The sequence below is a fragment of the Selaginella moellendorffii genome, unplaced genomic scaffold (assembly GCF_000143415.4).
Source record: "Selaginella moellendorffii unplaced genomic scaffold, v1.0 SELMOscaffold_9, whole genome shotgun sequence".
NCBI lineage: Eukaryota > Viridiplantae > Streptophyta > Lycopodiopsida > Selaginellales > Selaginellaceae > Selaginella > Selaginella moellendorffii.
Genome location: NW_003314270.1, coordinates 2865671 through 2881791, shown reverse-complemented (window position 1 = coordinate 2881791; position 16121 = coordinate 2865671). Strand labels below are relative to the sequence as shown.

General features: G+C 44.7%; 6 protein-coding genes across 9 annotated transcripts; 1 reads left to right on the top strand and 5 right to left on the bottom strand.

Annotated features, from left to right (window-relative positions):
- The first annotated feature begins 188 nt into the window (after positions 1-188).
- LOC112345577 (sulfated surface glycoprotein 185-like) lies at positions 189-1322 on the top strand. Of its 2 annotated transcripts, XM_024672654.1 has the most exons (3): positions 190-359; positions 422-496; positions 942-1322. In XM_024672654.1, exons 2-3 carry the CDS (start codon positions 422-424, stop codon positions 1269-1271), a joined length of 405 nt encoding a protein of 134 aa, XP_024528422.1. In that variant the 5' UTR covers positions 190-359; the 3' UTR covers positions 1272-1322. The 2 variants fall into 2 exon arrangements, with proteins under 2 accessions (XP_024528421.1, XP_024528422.1); XM_024672653.1 differs by having other exon boundaries at positions 189-496.
- On the bottom strand, positions 785-2576 carry LOC9633366 (delta-like protein C). Its single transcript, XM_024672652.1, has 6 exons — positions 2196-2576; positions 1999-2139; positions 1841-1924; positions 1646-1774; positions 1477-1584; positions 785-1419 (listed from the first exon to the last, which is right to left on the bottom strand). Exons 1-6 carry the CDS (start codon positions 2263-2265, stop codon positions 1349-1351), a joined length of 603 nt encoding a protein of 200 aa, XP_024528420.1. The 5' UTR covers positions 2266-2576; the 3' UTR covers positions 785-1348.
- Positions 2577-2946: 370 nt separating this feature from the next.
- Positions 2947-6388, bottom strand: LOC9633365 (momilactone A synthase). 2 transcript variants are annotated; one of them, XM_002967733.2, is made up of 6 exons: positions 5174-5277; positions 4172-4657; positions 3763-4089; positions 3553-3657; positions 3434-3481; positions 2947-3353 (listed from the first exon to the last, which is right to left on the bottom strand). In XM_002967733.2, the coding sequence occupies exons 3-6, from the start codon at positions 4063-4065 to the stop codon at positions 3111-3113; spliced, it is 699 nt and encodes a 232-aa protein (XP_002967779.1). In that variant the 5' UTR covers positions 4066-4089; positions 4172-4657; positions 5174-5277; the 3' UTR covers positions 2947-3110. The 2 variants fall into 2 exon arrangements, with proteins under 2 accessions (XP_002967779.1, XP_002967778.2); XM_002967732.2 differs by lacking the exons at positions 2947-3353; positions 3434-3481; positions 3553-3657; positions 3763-4089 and adding an exon at positions 6281-6388 and having other exon boundaries at positions 4316-4657; positions 5174-6224.
- Positions 6314-8041, bottom strand: LOC9633363 (5-formyltetrahydrofolate cyclo-ligase-like protein COG0212). Of its 2 annotated transcripts, none has more exons than XM_024672702.1 (7): positions 7464-8041; positions 7300-7390; positions 7132-7242; positions 6965-7080; positions 6831-6906; positions 6655-6780; positions 6314-6599 (listed from the first exon to the last, which is right to left on the bottom strand). In XM_024672702.1, exons 1-7 carry the CDS (start codon positions 7833-7835, stop codon positions 6433-6435), a joined length of 1059 nt encoding a protein of 352 aa, XP_024528470.1. In that variant the 5' UTR covers positions 7836-8041; the 3' UTR covers positions 6314-6432. The 2 variants fall into 2 exon arrangements, with proteins under 2 accessions (XP_024528470.1, XP_024528468.1); XM_024672700.1 differs by having other exon boundaries at positions 7132-7390; positions 7464-7851; positions 7900-8041.
- Positions 8042-8095: 54 nt separating this feature from the next.
- LOC9631119 (aquaporin AQPAe.a) lies at positions 8096-9131 on the bottom strand. Its single transcript, XM_024672394.1, has 5 exons — positions 9076-9131; positions 8897-9014; positions 8605-8796; positions 8351-8512; positions 8096-8292 (listed from the first exon to the last, which is right to left on the bottom strand). The coding sequence occupies exons 1-5, from the start codon at positions 9121-9123 to the stop codon at positions 8096-8098; spliced, it is 717 nt and encodes a 238-aa protein (XP_024528162.1). The 5' UTR covers positions 9124-9131.
- Positions 9132-13665: 4534 nt separating this feature from the next.
- Positions 13666-16115, bottom strand: LOC112345512 (pentatricopeptide repeat-containing protein At4g02750-like). Its single transcript, XM_024672393.1, has 5 exons — positions 14781-16115; positions 14513-14578; positions 14205-14289; positions 14027-14095; positions 13666-13826 (listed from the first exon to the last, which is right to left on the bottom strand). Exons 1-5 carry the CDS (start codon positions 16113-16115, stop codon positions 13666-13668), a joined length of 1716 nt encoding a protein of 571 aa, XP_024528161.1.
- Positions 16116-16121: the final 6 nt, after the last annotated feature.

Sequence of the window (16121 nt, the reverse complement as noted above, 5' to 3'; positions counted from 1 at the left end):
TGATTGATTGATTGTTTGAATGAGAGCGATGGTCTAGCATAGACGATGATTCCCCTGTTTCCAGTTCTTCCTCCCGACAATCATTGCTTTGATTTGTCGTTGTTTCGCGACAAATCAAACGTTTTCTCCTCCCGGTCGATCAGGCAACGAGCAATTCCATCCATTTCACACGAATTTGTCTTTGGAATCGAGTCCCAAAACAGAGCATCTTCGTTTTTAAAATTTAGGGCTCCTCGCTTTAAGTTTGGCGACCAAATGTTCTCTCCCCGTTAACCAAGAAGACACGCATTGCTCGCACGCTGATAGGTTTTTGCGATATCTCTGCGTGGAGAGAAAGAAAGGGGCGATCCCCTCGACTGGTAAGCTCGACATCCATTTCGTTTGTCTCGTTTTTGGACTGTTTGCTCGGATTCTCAAACAGATGGAGCGATTGATTCCATTGCTTCTTCTTTGTCTCCTCATCGGCAATGTAGCATCGATGAAGAAACCCGGAGAGGTAAGGTTTTCTATTCTCTTTGATCCTCTCCTTTTCCTCGCGAAGTTTCTCGACTTAGATCATCAATGATTCTTCGAGTTCTAGCTCAAGAAGATCTCCTTTTGCGAACAACGATCAAGAGTCTCGCTGTCAAGGATCGCTGTAAGATCCATGCCTAGTTAAGAGCATGCCTTGATTTCGCTGCTCGCAGCGTGCATTTATTTTCACGAGCGAGAGAGAGAGAGTGATTGAAAACATTGACGACGACTGCTCTTTGAGAGAAACCACTCCCTGGATCATGTGTTTTTGTGCCAGCATTGATTCTCATTGACAGAAAGAAAAGAGTAAAAACTCTCACGAGAAAATCCAATGGAAATGCCGGTTGACGAGAGCGTAGCGAAGAACCATTTGCTGCTTTGCTTGATTATCTTTCACTCGACCTCAGTTTGCTTTTGAAAACTCGCAGATTGTGGAGGACGAGGAGCTCCTGGACGATGAATTCGATAGCAGCGAGAGGCAAGACTATCAGCAAGTCGATCCAAAGCCAAAGCTCCAGTCTCCAGTCCAGCCAGGCCCGGTGGAGCATCTCAAGCCTCTTCCACCATTCGGCTCGTCCTCGCATGCAGCTCCTCCATCTCCACCACCTCGATCGCCGCCACCTCCCACCGCCGCCGCTCCGCCACCATCGCCACCGTCCAAGCCCGACAATCCCACTGTTCCAATCTCCACTGGCTCTTCTTCATCGTTTCCTCCGTCGCCTTCTGGAGGCTCGACGATTATCACTCCGCCACCTTGAGAATTCTCTGTATTTTTCTCGAAGTGTTCTAATAACATAGCACCTAGAATATATAGAGAGGAAAAAAATGGTATACTCTATATGCTCCACAGGAGCAGCGCCAGTGCACCAAAGACGAGATTTTTGGCGTGGAATTGCAGTTGTGATCCTGCGCATGACGAGGAAAAATTGGTTTTCTTCTCGTTTGGAGAAATAGAAAACTCACCAGCGTTTGTATCTGACAAAGTGGAGGAGCTGTTGCTGCCTGGCGATGAAGGTGAGGAACTCGGGCCGAGGTTTATTCCAAGCTGGTTGCAATCAGCACCAATGCTACCTAAATCGAAAAGAAAAATCGATTTTTCTTTGTTCAAGGACGGCATCTATAGAAAACTTACAATCCGCAACGCAAATTCCAGACGGTGAGTTGAGGAGATTTCCGTAGCCTTCATAGCACCGGCATGTATAACTATTGTTGCCGTTTTGCTTGATGCAATCGCCTTCACCGCATACCTTGTACGAGCAAGCTGGAAAAAAGAAAAAAGTATGAAAAGTGAGCAAAACCGAAGAAAAAAGGAGTTTTTTTTTCTTACGATTGAAGATGTCGAAGCTCGGTGAATTATCATGTGAGGCATCATCTGCTTTGTTAGTCTTGGCACAACTCATATTGAAATCACCTGCGAGAGAGAAGAAGCAAATCTGAGAAGAACTTGGATGAAATCCAAAACTGGGAGTGAAAATGCTTGCTTACACTTCGGGATGGCGCAGCTCAACGCAGACATTCCCAGGATATTGGACCATCCATCCTTGCACACGCACTTCACAGGTGGGAATCCACTCACTTCCACACAGTCCCCTTGGATGCAATTGTAATCGTCACAAGCTCCACCATCTACAAATCACATAAGATCATGAGCACAAAAAAAAAGACACCAAGCGAAATCATACCAGCGAGAAGTGGTGCCCATAGAAATCCAAGAGCCACGATCGCCACGAAGCCCACATACTTGAGCGCCATAGCTGCTTTAAACGAAGAAAAAACTACACTCGCAGTGGAAAAAGAGTGACTTTTTATACAAATGCGAAGGACAGTGGAGTCTCCAGCGCAAATCGGGCCCTGCGGAGAACTTTGAAAGCGACCCACCGGAGAAAAACTTGGTTCTTTTCAAGCCCAGCTTCTTCTTTCTCGTGGAAACCTATCGATCAAGCAGCAGCCGGGATCATCAAAGACGCGCACCCGAAACAAACTCTCGGAATTTAGCAAAGAGGAGCACACGCACTCGCTCGCGTGTTGATTCATCACTCGCGCTGACATAAATCCGCCCACTGCTGATGTTAACAACAACGCGACGCGGATCAAAGACAAACTCCCAGCCCCGCCACGTCACTTGGCCGCCACCGACGTGGACAATCCCACGGCCCAGATCCTGCTACGTACCCCCACCGTGGCGCGCAACCGTTGGCTTGAATTCTACCGCGCTACACGGTGTTTGGTGCGCTGCCATGAATGCGTGTCCAAAGTCAGCACCGTGGATTGACATGGCAGCATCATCACCGTCCAGTCCCCACATGAGACAGCGATGTGCTTATTTGCTAGGCAGTGAGGAATTTTTTTTGCTATTGTCCCAATTTCATAAGAACAATTGAAATGTGTTTAAGGAACAATATCGTTATTATTACATGTTTAAGATCATTAATATTGACGAAAGATTGATTAGTTCTTGGAACACGATTGAAATGGAACAATATTATTGGGAGCATTAGGAGTCGTATAAAATCGAGCCACCGAGATAGGATAAGATGGAAAGAGTACAAATAATCGAGAGATTGGTAGAAGATAAGACGATATATCGAAGATGGTCATCACTGGAGCTCTTGAGCCAAAACCTCCATGAGCGAAGCCACAAACTGCATTTGGACGTCCTCTTCAATTCTAGAGAACAATGGCACATGTACAAATATACACACAGTCCCGTTGGCGCGAGCGTGCCGCAGCGACTGGTAGTAAACGTAGTTGCACACGAATCGCCCTGCGTCGTCCGACAGCGTCACCTCGAAGCCTTTGGACGCGAGGCAGCGGACGATCTCGGCCGCTGGCAGCGTCGTCTGTGCCAAGAACAGTTTCGGGAGTGGAAACATCGTCACGCAAACGCGAGCAAAAACCGGAAACAATCTAAACTTCGTACCTCGCGGGTTGCCGAAAGAGGCCCGTCCTCCGGCGCAATCTGGAGTCTCTGGAACCAGCAAAAGTTTGTAATGCGCTCAAGTTTTGTATGGACGAAAGAACAAGCGAAAAGAATAGAACCTGCGGCTGCCATCCCATTTCATCCGGGCAACGGAATGTAGCTTCGTTGACGGCGCGGCGCTCAATCGCAAATCTCGAAGCTCCACTGTTCACGCCGAAGTGTATCTTCACGAAAGGTAAAAGAACAAAACTATCAGCATACACCGCTTGGATAAATACAAAGGCCACACAAAGTAAAAACAAAGAAAAGAGAGAACTGAGAGAACGTACCCAGAGGACTCGACCAGACGATGGATCTGGCTGCTCGATGAAACTCCCGAGCTTTCTATGAGCCGAGGACGACGGTGGCGATATCGCAGCATCCAGCAGATCCATAAGAGTCGGGAGAGCACCCTCTCCTGCCGTCTCCAGGACCGTAGCGCTCTCCAGAGTGAATCCCTGCGGGAGGCCGCCATCCTTGAAGTAGCTCGACAGCCTGCCGACTATAACTTCGGTTGGATTCTTGGCCACTCCATGGAACTTCTTGAATCCAGTGACGTGAATTCTGGTGACGGGAACTCCCTCCGACCCCATTACTTCCTCCAAGCGCTAAAAGACCTGTAACAGTAGCTCCACTTTGATCAGAGCTCCATGCCTTGACCGCTTCCAAAAAGAGGGCAAGCCTCGGAGCCAAAAGTACCAGAGTTAACGGTTGTCACAAGTATGACCGAGCCATCTCCGAATCTGATTCTCTTCCGCTCTGCCTCTTTGGAGCAAGCTTCCAATCCGAGAATAAGCTCCAGCCGCAGCAATCACAGGGAATCTGTAGTAGCCGTGTCGATCATGATCGAAGCACTGTAGCCTGCTTTCCTTTCCTTTTTTATTTCGGCCTTCTTTTTGTGCAGGGGGGACCCCCACTGCCACGCCCGAGTACAGGATTCGCAATATGTCACCTCGTTCCGCACCTACTGTAGAAGAGTTGGCTGCCCTTTTAAAAGTCTCGCTCTCTCCTTCTACACGACTGAGAATGATTGAGGCATAAAAACTGCGGCCCGAACAAAAGCCTGAACAAAAGCCTGCAACCCCGCAATGGTGATGAATGAAGCCGCAAAACACTGACCCGTCATAGTTGCTCCCAGAACATACTCATTCCTTCACCACCAAGTGCTAAATGTGTGAAATGCTCCTGCACGAACATTGGGAGGTGAGTTTCACCACGTAAACTATGATTCGCTGCTCAAGTGAAATCCCACAAAGCAAAAAAGAAGTCCAGCTCCATGCAGCTCAAGAATCTTAAATCTCGTCCTTGGCGTACGAAAGTGACCCACACCGATCTAGATCAAATCAGACTCTATCTAGTAGAGACCGCACTTGGGCAGCAAAAACGAAAAAAAGAAAAAAAAAAAGAAATCGAGAGAGCGAGAGAACTTATCATGGACGGAAAGAACTTTCCTCGCTAAGCTAGCTTCGAAAAAGAAAGGAAGTGGAGTCTCTCAGCTCCGACAAAAAACCAGAAAAGAAAACAAAAAAGCTTTGCTCAAAGAGGACGTCACTGGACACACACATGCGCTGCCACGAGAGAGCATACAAAAACGAAAGCTCCATAATGCGCCTTTCGGCGAGAGGAGGGCGAAAAAAAGAGAAGAATGCGCGATGCGCGATGATGCTCTCCCAATCAAGCCAAGAATCAAATCCTACGTACCTCGAGACCGGTAGCGCGATCAAATCATCGACCCAAGCTCGAGAATCACCCTCGCATTCGCGGGGCGCGCCCTCGCAACGGCAAAAATCCACACTTGCCCTAAAACACAAGGCATATTCTCTGGACCCAGAGCATATTCCGTCTAGGTAGGCATATTCTCAAACATTCATTAGAATATTCCATTCTTGGAATATTCGAATTGTTTTAGAGCTCACTCTAGTTCTTCGTTACCAGACGCAGCTGCCCCTGCTGGATATCCTTGAAGATGTTAAACGCGGCAGTCCCTGCGAGCGAGCCGTCCACCACCAAGTCATGGCCGCTCACAAACCTCGACTCATCGCTGGCGAGGAAGAGCGCGGCCTCTGCGATCTCCTCCGGCTCCATCAAGGCCCGCCGGAGATCAAACCCGGGCTTCCCTGAAAACGCCGCTTGCATGTCAAGCTTGGCCTCCGCAACCGGCACCAAGTTCTCCCAAAACTTCGTCGCGATTTCGGTCACCACCGCGGCCGGAGAGATGCAGTTCACTCGGACCCCGTGAAAGGCCAGCTCCGAGGCCGCCGACTTTGTGATGCCAACCACGGCGTGCTTGCTGATGGTGTAGGGGTGGAGCGCGCTGCCGGAGATGATGTGAGCGATGCTGGCCGTGGTGATGATCGAGCCCGAGTTGCGAGGGACCATGACTCTGGCCGCGTGCTTCACCCCGTGAGCGACGCCTCTCACGTTGACAGCGAGCACGGCGTCGAGGTCGGACATGTCGAGACGGGCGATGGAGTCGGCCGGCTTGGGGCCCGAGATGATCCCGGCGTTGTTGAACATGATGCCGAGCGAGCCAAACTTTGAGACGGCCAGGTCCACTGCTGCTGCCACCTGAGACTCCTGAGAAACGTCGCAGTGTGTGTAGTGAGCGCCCGTCTCGGCCGCCAGCGCCTCGCCGCGGCTGTCTTGGACGTCGGCAATGATAACTTCCGCTCCATGAGCTCTGAATTTCTTGACCGTGGCTGCGCCGATACCCGAAGCACCACCGGTGACGAGTGCCACTTTCCCTTTGATCCTGGAAATGCTATTACGTTAGAAAGCATAAGAGGAGAAGAAACTAGTAAATGTAACCTGGAAAGCATTGTTGGGATCTTGCAACACGAGTAGCAAGGCAGCACTGCTCAAGTATTAAAGCCTGTTGCAACGAGACAAAGTCAAAGTCAGACCGCTCGAGGCCTGGACCTCTCGTGCGTCGGTACCCTCAGAGCTCTTAGTTGATTCACTTATCTGCCCGAGGTCCGTTGATTCACTCTTTGGGCCGTCGGCGGCAATCTTTCGGAAGGACCCAGCGTCAGTGCCACCCCCGTTTCGTTCTCGATCTGTCTCTTAAGCTGCTGGAGGATTCTGATCTGATTAAGCTTCTCGGGGGATAGTCTGTCCCAGTAGATTCCTACACACAGCAGACAAACTGCATCGATCTTTTAACATGCACCAAACTTTCTCACCTGTAGGCTTTGGAATGGTTGTGTTTGTAAATATAACTTGCGTAGGGGTGCAAATTACATCCACTGGGACGTCGTGTATAAGCAGCTTGTCCGCTTGAATCTCGTCAACGAGTTGCTTGTCATGCACTGCTAGAAACAGTGAGAAAAGATTGACAGCAGGACATTGGTGCGTCTACCTGTGGTAACAATCAAAGTTGAATCGTCTATCGCTCCCATAAACCGGAGCATCCCATATTCCAACTCCGCGAATCCCTTACAAGACAAGCAAGAAACGTTGATATGTGTTAGACAAAAGACATTGGAGACATACCTCGCCTTTACCAAGACGAGCACCAGTTTTTGGATCCACAGCAACGGAGCCGATCACAATGAGATCCACTTTGAGCTTCGCATCAAGCCCCAACGGCTTCCCAAACTTCCGAAAGCCTACACACAGTTGAGTAGCGCGCAAATGCATACTTATATTGAGCGGGCTACCTGTTTGTGTGACAGCCTCCCTCATGTCTCTATCGTTCATACTTACTGGATCCAGCATGGAGAAGAAACCAGTTCTAAGGCGTGGTTGCGGTACGAGCAACTTTTTCATGCCTGTCAGAGATAGATTACGATTTTGAGTATACATAAGGCGAAAGTCATCAATCATACCTCTCAGAGTCATGTATCGCACTGGTTTTTGTGGCGTGTCCGGATTCACCTTGACACACTTCGCATCTTCAAAGACTGGCATCTTCCGCAGCTGATTTAGAAATGGGAAAGTAGAAAAAGTCGGCAATCCGAAATACAAAAAAAGAAAAGATAAAGACTTTTACCTTGTCTGCCGCAAGCTCAGCCCCTTGAAAATTTGGAATCCTGTGATGAACTGGTCTTGGCATCCTTGCAATGTCTTCGGCTTCCAGCAAATCCCACACCCGCTTCCTTATCTGCCATTTCCATGCGCCAGGCCTGTCGTCAGCCTGGCTCTGTTCAGCCACGACTTTCATGGCCTCTCGTGCCTCGGAATCCAGTCTCTTGCGCTCGGCCTCGGCTTGAGCGTCCACATCGGAGGCTGAATCCGAACGAAGTCTAGCTCGACTCCTCGAGGCTGGCTTAGAAACTACCCACGCTTGACGAATTCTTGAACCCAAATTCATTACCCGAGGATAGAAAATGCTGCTCGGAGCCCCTTTCAACGTAGCATCCATTGCGTTTTGTACAGCCCTACCGTGGAAGCAAAAAAGAATGGTTTCCAAGTCCCAGAAATCTTACCTCGATTACGTGTGCTCTTTACAAGGTTGAACGCTAGTACTAGGATATTCACATACTTTGTGTAGTCTACACACCAAACGGATTCGGTGGTGGAGATGCTGCTGGTGCTCCACCAGGCAAAACTTGTACATGTTCCAAAAACACTTCCCTGCGAACAAAAAAACTTTCAACCTTTAGAAGAAAATGACTGAAGAGCTTACTTGTATAGAGCAGATGCAGCTGCTGCTCCAAAGCAAGGTCCAAACCAATAAATCCAAAACGAAGCCGACCATGCACCCGAAACCACAGCTGGTCCAAAACTTCTGGCGGGGTTCATTGATGCACCCGTGAATGGAACTCCAACCAGGTGATCCACTAGAACAGCAAAACCAATCGGCAAAGGAGCAATCACACCTGCATGAAACTAAACCTTGGTAAGAATAATCAAACATGCACAATGTCAAGTGATTACCAGGTCCTCGTCGATCCACAGCCACTCCAAAAATGACAAAGACAAGCACAAAAGTTAGCATGAACTCCATGATAAATCCTTGGCCCGGATAAACACCGTTGGAGAGATCATGAGCTCCGAGAGCGCCGACCCAAGGCCCCGGCGTGGACCATCTCAGGATTGCTGCTCCCATTATCGCTCCAAAAAGCTGTATAGAAACACCACTTTAGATGGAGAAGCAAAGCCGTATAGATCATGCACACCTGAGCACCAACATATAATCCGGCTCGAAGAAGTGTTTCTTTGCCAGCAACCACGAACGCCAAAGTCACTGCTGGATTTAAGTGACCACCTGATATAGCTCCCGTGGCACCGGCTAGAAAAGCAATCGCAAGACCGTGTCCCAAAGCTATGGCTACCAGCCGTGCAGCGGTCATTCCCGGACCAAGCATTCCTGCAATGTATTTCTCCACGTAAAGCAAAAATCAGCACCTCGACAAGGAAAACCAAAAGACAAAAGAGTCTAGAATGGAGCCAGAGCTCCTAGATATGGAAGAACTTCGATACCTGAAGCAATGACTGAGCCACAGCCAAGGTAGACGAAGAGTAAAGTTCCAAGGAACTCGGCACCGGCTGCCCGCCATTGCTCCTTGGATCGCAGTGTCTTGTGATCGCCAAGCTCCACCTAAATCACGCACACACCCATCGATCACAGGACCCTAGAAGAGGAGAGACCCATTCATTACCTTCATGAAGTTGAGCATGGAGACCATCTTGAGCGCTCCCTCCACCATATGCTGAACGTGCAAATGCTCATGCGGATTTTGGGGATGAGCGCCGCCAGGCCTCGAAGCCGCCGGTGCCGCCGAGGAAGAAGAAGGAATCGAAGAAGGCACCATCATCGGCCCTCCCATAACACCGCCGCCGCCACCGCCGCCGCCAGGGCCGCTGCCAAGACTCCCTCTCATTCCTCCCATGCCGCCCATTCCTCCCATTCCTTGCATGCCATGGATATTTTGCATCCCTCCCATGCCTGGCATGCCGCCCATACCTCCTCCTCCTCGCGGCGGCATTCCCCCCATTTGCATCCCGCCGCCATAGCTGCCGGCGAAGAAATCTTGATCCGATGACTGCCCCGCGTCTTGGTAATCTAGCTGACCGTATGCGTTCTTGAATCGCGGATCCATCATCGAAATCTCCCCCCGGCCGCTCACGACTGCGTGGATTCGCGCTCGCGTCTACAACGCCACTGCTCCGGCGAGGATCGCCGCCGTGCACACCGCTGCTTCATGGGCATTCGAGAGAAAACCCTGCTCGGCGCCAAAATCTTTCGGATTTCAAACGACCTATCCAGTCAGCCCTAAACCCAAAAGGGTTTGTGAATTTCAAATTTAATTTGTAAGTAATTTCTGTTTGGCACCATTGCAAAATTGATGTTTAGAGCACAAAGAAGCCTACCAATACAGTTTACATACATATTATAAGTATTTTATTTCCTTTATTCTTAAAAATTATTTACTTGAGAATACTATCATTTTCTCTTTTATCTTATACCAACTTAGGCATTAAATTCAACTTATTATATCATATAACATTTTAAAGAGTTTTTGTCTTTTAGATTTAGTGTTATTAATTTTAGTGTTCTTCCCAAATTGATTGCATCTACTGATTATTTAACTTTTTAATAAATAGAGTTTATCTTAAGTTTTTTAATAGTTTATTTCTACTTTTTTATTAAATTATTTAAGTGTTATCACCTTTCAGATGTATTAGAGTTATTTATAATCCTATCATTTGTCTATATTACTATTTTTTTTGTTTTTATTTCTTCACTTAAAGAAATAGTTTTTATATGATTTTGTGCCTATATATAAAAATAGATCTTTTATTCTTTCCACCAAAACTAGAGCAGCTTTTTATTAATTTTTTAAAATTCTAACATTTCTAGCCACTAGATTATGCAAGAAAAAAATGTTATTAATTAAAATATTAAGCTTGACTTAAAACTTTTTTGCCAAAAATAAGCCAAAAAAATGTTAGAGAAAGTCTAAATGATATGATAATTAAGAAACCATAAAATTTTAGGTGCCAATAAATATATTAGAAATGAAAAACAAAGTTTTAATACTCGAAAAACAACTTTGCCCATAAAACATATTTTGAAAATATTTATACTTAAATTTTTTATTTTAGAATATCTAAAATAAAAGAGCTCTATATAATATACTTATCTTTTCCGAGAAATTCGTCTACTCTCTGAACAAATCTAAGTACCTCTCATGGCTTAGCAAATGATGCTAATAGTTGAAAAAAATGAATAAACGCCATGGTATGATCACGTATATTAAATATATAAGGAAGAATCTCCCAGTGTGCACATTTTCATTATAAAATGAATAAATTTGCTTAAATGTGAGAAAAAAACAATAATGCCCATACTACAACCTCCCTTACCCACTTAAGGTTGTTTGATATTTTTTTCCATAACTGAGAAGCCTCGTTGTTTGTTTTGAGTAAAAGTTCTTCAACCTGATCAGGGATCACATAATATATCTATATAGTTCATTTAATATCTATATAATTATTTAATATCATAAAATAAATAATTAATTAATACTTTTTATAAAATTAGAAATTAATATATAAGAATTAATTTTAGCAAAAAACAAATTCAATAGAAATTTCAACTAGATAAATATTTTATACCATTGTATGAAATTTAAAGATTTTAAATGTATACAGAAAAAAAAATGCTCTTGAAAAAAATTTAGAATATAGCTTTGACTCATAGTTAATAATGAGAATATTTAAGAAATCACTTCAAAAGAGAATAAATAAAAAACCATTAAAAATTTAAAATTAATATAAATTTTTTAATTTCTAGATACTATGTTTAATCTAACTTAAAGTGATCTTTATCAATTTTAATATTCTTATTTATAACTTCTGTATTGTTGAGAAGTCTTTATTGTTTTAGTTAAGACCAATTAGTCTAAACAATATTAATAACACCAATTATGTTAATGTCGTTATTCAGTCATTTATGAAGGTACCACCAAGTACACAAAAATATTTATAAATATGGATCCACAAAATATTTTGATGTATATACATACATACATACATACATACATACATACATATATATATATATATATATATATATATATATATAGGTAAGCTTGTAAAACATCTGATACAGTGGTATATAATTGTGAATAAGTTGTATATTTTTCATTATTTGGTTTGAAACTTCCCATATATCTTAAAATAATTAGGGCCACCTACTGCAATCTCTTCAATATTTGCACCCATTGATGCAAATTCTAAGCACTACTATAATTTTGTATTAAATCTTTAAAATTAATACTCTTTGGATAAAGCATGGAAAATGATGTGATTTTACAGTTGCTATTCTCTCATCACAACAAACAATTGAAAACACTTTCCATCATTAAAAAAGGGCCTTACAATGTATGTATTATTTTTCCATCTTACCAAGAATGTTGCTCACATTTACCATTTTCATTCTCTGACATTAAACCCATGTTGTTTTTTTGTTTTTTTGTTTTTTTGTTGTTTTTTTTTGTCTCCCTGCCCTACTAGAAATCATATGACAGAAATTGCCAATAGTAGACAGACTATAACAGATTTCACATATTCTACAGTTATTTTTTTTTCTCACATTAGTTTTCAAACAAATCCCCACAGAGGTATATATTCTTCTTTATTACAAGTAGCATCTTCTACAATCACATCACCTTCTAAAATGATATCCACATTTTTTTACTTTCTCTTGCGACCCATTCTCAGTAGGGTATTCCAAATTTATATTTCTATTGTTCATAAGCAAGTGCAAGTTCTCTAGATTTCAGTAAAGTAGAATATCATAGATTGGTGATAGATCTGTTTTAGATCATAGATGTTTCTTATTGGTAAGAGGTTTTTTCTTTGTATTCCAGCAAACATAACAATAGCAAGAATAGAGATTCCTTGAATTTGCTCTTCTTGCATGTTTCTTGATGCAAAATCCACAATGAATGTTCTAGTGTTCTTAAGACATTTTTTTTTCGTATCTTTACAAGAATAAACAAACACTAAACTGTACATATCTAGTTACATGATTGGTTTACCTTCCCGGGAGTGATGGCCACCAGGATTACACATTTTCTAATTGCACCATAACCACAGCATAGTTCTCGAACCTGGCAGTCTCGCCCAGACATTTTACATGATATTGCCCATACTGGACATAAGCCGAAAGCAAGCAATTCATGCACCCGTCCCAATCGAGCATCATACAAGATTATGAGAACTTTATTATATACAAGAAAGAACTTGCTGTGGAGTCCATGAATTTGAAAAGGGAGAGGTTGCTGGCTGATGATAGCATGAATCCGCTCACCAAGTCTCGGTGCTTGATGTGGCCAAGAACTGCAAGTTCCATCTCAAACTCGTGTATGTTTTGTCAGTGGTGATTTTAAAGCCACTTGGTCGCTGCTTTCTTGTGGTAATTCAGGTGGGAGCAATGATCAACCACCAAGTTGAGCATCATCTTTCTCACTGGTCCTCTAAAGCTTCAACAAGCTGTTTAGAGCTGTGGATTACACTGAAGGCTCATTACATGCGTGTTATGGTATATTGCAATCCCAACATTGTGGAATTAATCAATGGAAGAACCAACTATATCATTTGTTTTTTGACTACATTATGAAATTTTTAGTGGTGAATCCTCCTATCACTCTAAAGTCTTGATGCTGATGCTTGTGGTTTAGGCTGCATGTCCCTCCCTTTGGAATTCCATATCCTCTAAAATATCAACACTTTATGGGATCATAGTTACTAAGGTTTCTCCCACCAGTCCTATCTCACCATCTATAATAATTTTGTCCACCTTGCCACACCTTTCAAACCACATTTCGATGTTTCCACCCTTTCCAATATAGAACAGATTTGAGTGGGGATGTTTGTTCCTGGTGATGCCACTGGACTTATAGCAGGTGAAGAGCAAGAATCTGCCCACTATGAAGCACGAGACCAATGGATGCAAAGAATGCAAAGTGGATCAGTGTTTGAGCGTTGACTTTCTCCCAGGTTCTGCTATGCGGTTGATCCCGCTTCTTGCTGCCCTCTGTCGGTGCCTTGACATCTGCTCGTAAGGAGAAACTTATGAGAAGAATTTGCCACAATCTCCAACACCAAGCCTGAAACTGAGTAGCAATGTCAAATCGAGTTTTATCACCACTGAGTTGCTGCTGCTTGCTTGGAAGAATCACACTAGGCAATTGCCATCAAACCTCTCTAGTATTAAAGAATTCACAACTTGGAGAGATGATTCAATACTCATTCTCATCCAAACCGCGAGGTTTTGCCGGAGGAGCTCCATGATCCGGCTGATTTCCTTCCCCCGATGCAACTTTGGCCTGTGCCTCGTCAATAGCCTGAGAAAACAATGCAAGAGGCTTAGCACAAGAAACAACGTAAGCACGCATACCTTCTGTGCCACAAAACAAGCCCAATCCAGAGAGTTTAGATGCTCGAAGCAAAACGCCGACAAGTCCAGTCGGAAGGGGTGAGTCGGAGGAAGCTCCGCAAAAGCATGCTCCCGTCGTATGTTGAGCCAAAAAATTGCAACGAGGACACCATCAAGGCCTTTCTTGCTCTCGTTGACACACACCTCATGTCGACGTCCTCAACCGGCGAGTCGTTGGTCTTGTATCTCAAGATGACGGCCGACTACAATCGCTACCTCGCCGATTTGAAGACCTGCCAACAACGCCAAGAGGCCGAACAAGCCACCCTCATGGCCTTCCAGATCGCCCAGGTATTTTTCATTTTATGGTTTTCATAGCTCTTTTCTTTTGGTTTTGACAACATCTGGTTTTGAATGTGTCAGCAACCCACTTCTCGCTCTCCCTGCCGCCATGCACTTCAGCAAATACCGCTCGTCTTTCTCCAACCTGGAGATCTCTTTCAGAGATTGTTAAGATACGGGCAGCTTTGATGGCGCTTGTCAAAAATGCTCTCAATTCTGGTGCTTGGGACATATCCTTCTTTCACCATCTCACCAGCAAGCTCTGCTATGTATTTCCCCTTTGCGACCAGCCATCCTATACAGTCCCAAGCGATTCAGGCCATCACTCATGTCACCCCTCTTGACTCTTCTTTAAGAAAAGCCCGTACCACTCTATCATACTCACCGTCCAATGCCAAGCAGAAGGTGGTAACCTCTGAAGCATCTAGCTTCTCCTGTAAAACATCCTAAACACGTTCTGGAAACATTTTAATTTCCTACTCTTAAGGTGGTAAGAATGACTACATGGATACCTTTAACTCAAAAACTATCCATATAAAGTTTTATTTTTGATAAATCTCACTATCTATCTCTATCATCTATCTATTCAAATCTCAAATGTTTATTATAAAGTAGATTATTTGTACCAGGCACTACCAGGCCCAAAATCTTTTGCACAACATGGCCTCCATGTTCTACATTCTTGGAAGCCTGACACGCTCCAAGCAGGCAAGTGTACTCCAATGCACCTGGAATAAAAGGCATTGAAGCAATGAGCTCTCGCGAGGCATCTAGAAATCCACCCCGTCCAAGAAGATCCACCATGCAACAAAAGTGCTGCCTTGTGTACTCCAAGCCATGATCTACACCCATTGACAAGAAGAGCGATCGCCCTCTATAAATCTCTCCTCTGTGGCTGCAAGAGATGATCACTGGAACAAAGCTTGTGGCAGTGGGGGCTTGGACTGTGGCCATGGAGTAAAAGGCCTCCAGAGCTTCGATAAATCGAGCATTCTGCGCATTAGAAGCAAGGAGAGCGTTCCAAGAAATCTCACATTGGAGCTCTGGAATGGAATCAAACATGGCCTTGGCTTTTCCTGGATGCCCGTTCGCGGCAAATGCCGCAAGCATTGCTGTTCTTGAGACAAGATCATGCCGCGGCATTTGGCCGTACACGGACTTTGCTTGCTCAATGTTTCTGGCACTTGAATACGCGTTTAAGAGAGATGTCCAGGACAGCGTATCACGCATTGGCATTGAATCAAACAAAGCTTTTGCCTCCTCCTTTTGCCCCGCCAAGGCATTCGCGGAAAGAATTGTGTTCCAGCAGACGAGGTTCCTCTCTGGCATGGCATCAAAGACACTTTTGGCTCCATCGAGATCAAAGTTTGTGGCGTAAGAAGAGAGAAGAGCACTCCACGAGACTAGATCGCGGGAAGGAAGCTGATCAAACAAACTTACGACTTGAGCTACATGCCCCAAGTGGGCATATGTCGTGAGGATCGTTGTCGCTAAAATCAGATCTAGAACTGGAATCTTCTCTAGCAGATTTTGCGACTTAGTCTTGTCACCCTTAAGAATGTACCCTGAAAATATCGCACTCCATGTTAGCAAGTTCCACTCCGGCATTTCATGAAACAGCCGCTCAGCGGCGAGTATATACCCAGACTGGGCATGCCCAGTCAGCATTGTTGTCCACGTCACAACGTCCCGCATTGGCACGTCATTGAAGATCTGGCTTGCGTGGCCACAGTCCTCGCTTTTGACGTAGGCTGCCAGCATGGTATTCCATGACACGAGGCTGCGGCGTGGCATAGAATCAAAGAAAGCCCGTGACATGTCAATATGCCCATTCTGGGCATATGCTGCTAGCATGGTGTTCCACGTCACTACACTATGATATGGCATTTGGAGAAAGTAAGACCTCGCTCGCTCAAGGTCGTGGCTTTTTACTAGCTCATGTAACACTTTGTTGGAGAAAGCTAGTGTCATTTTTAG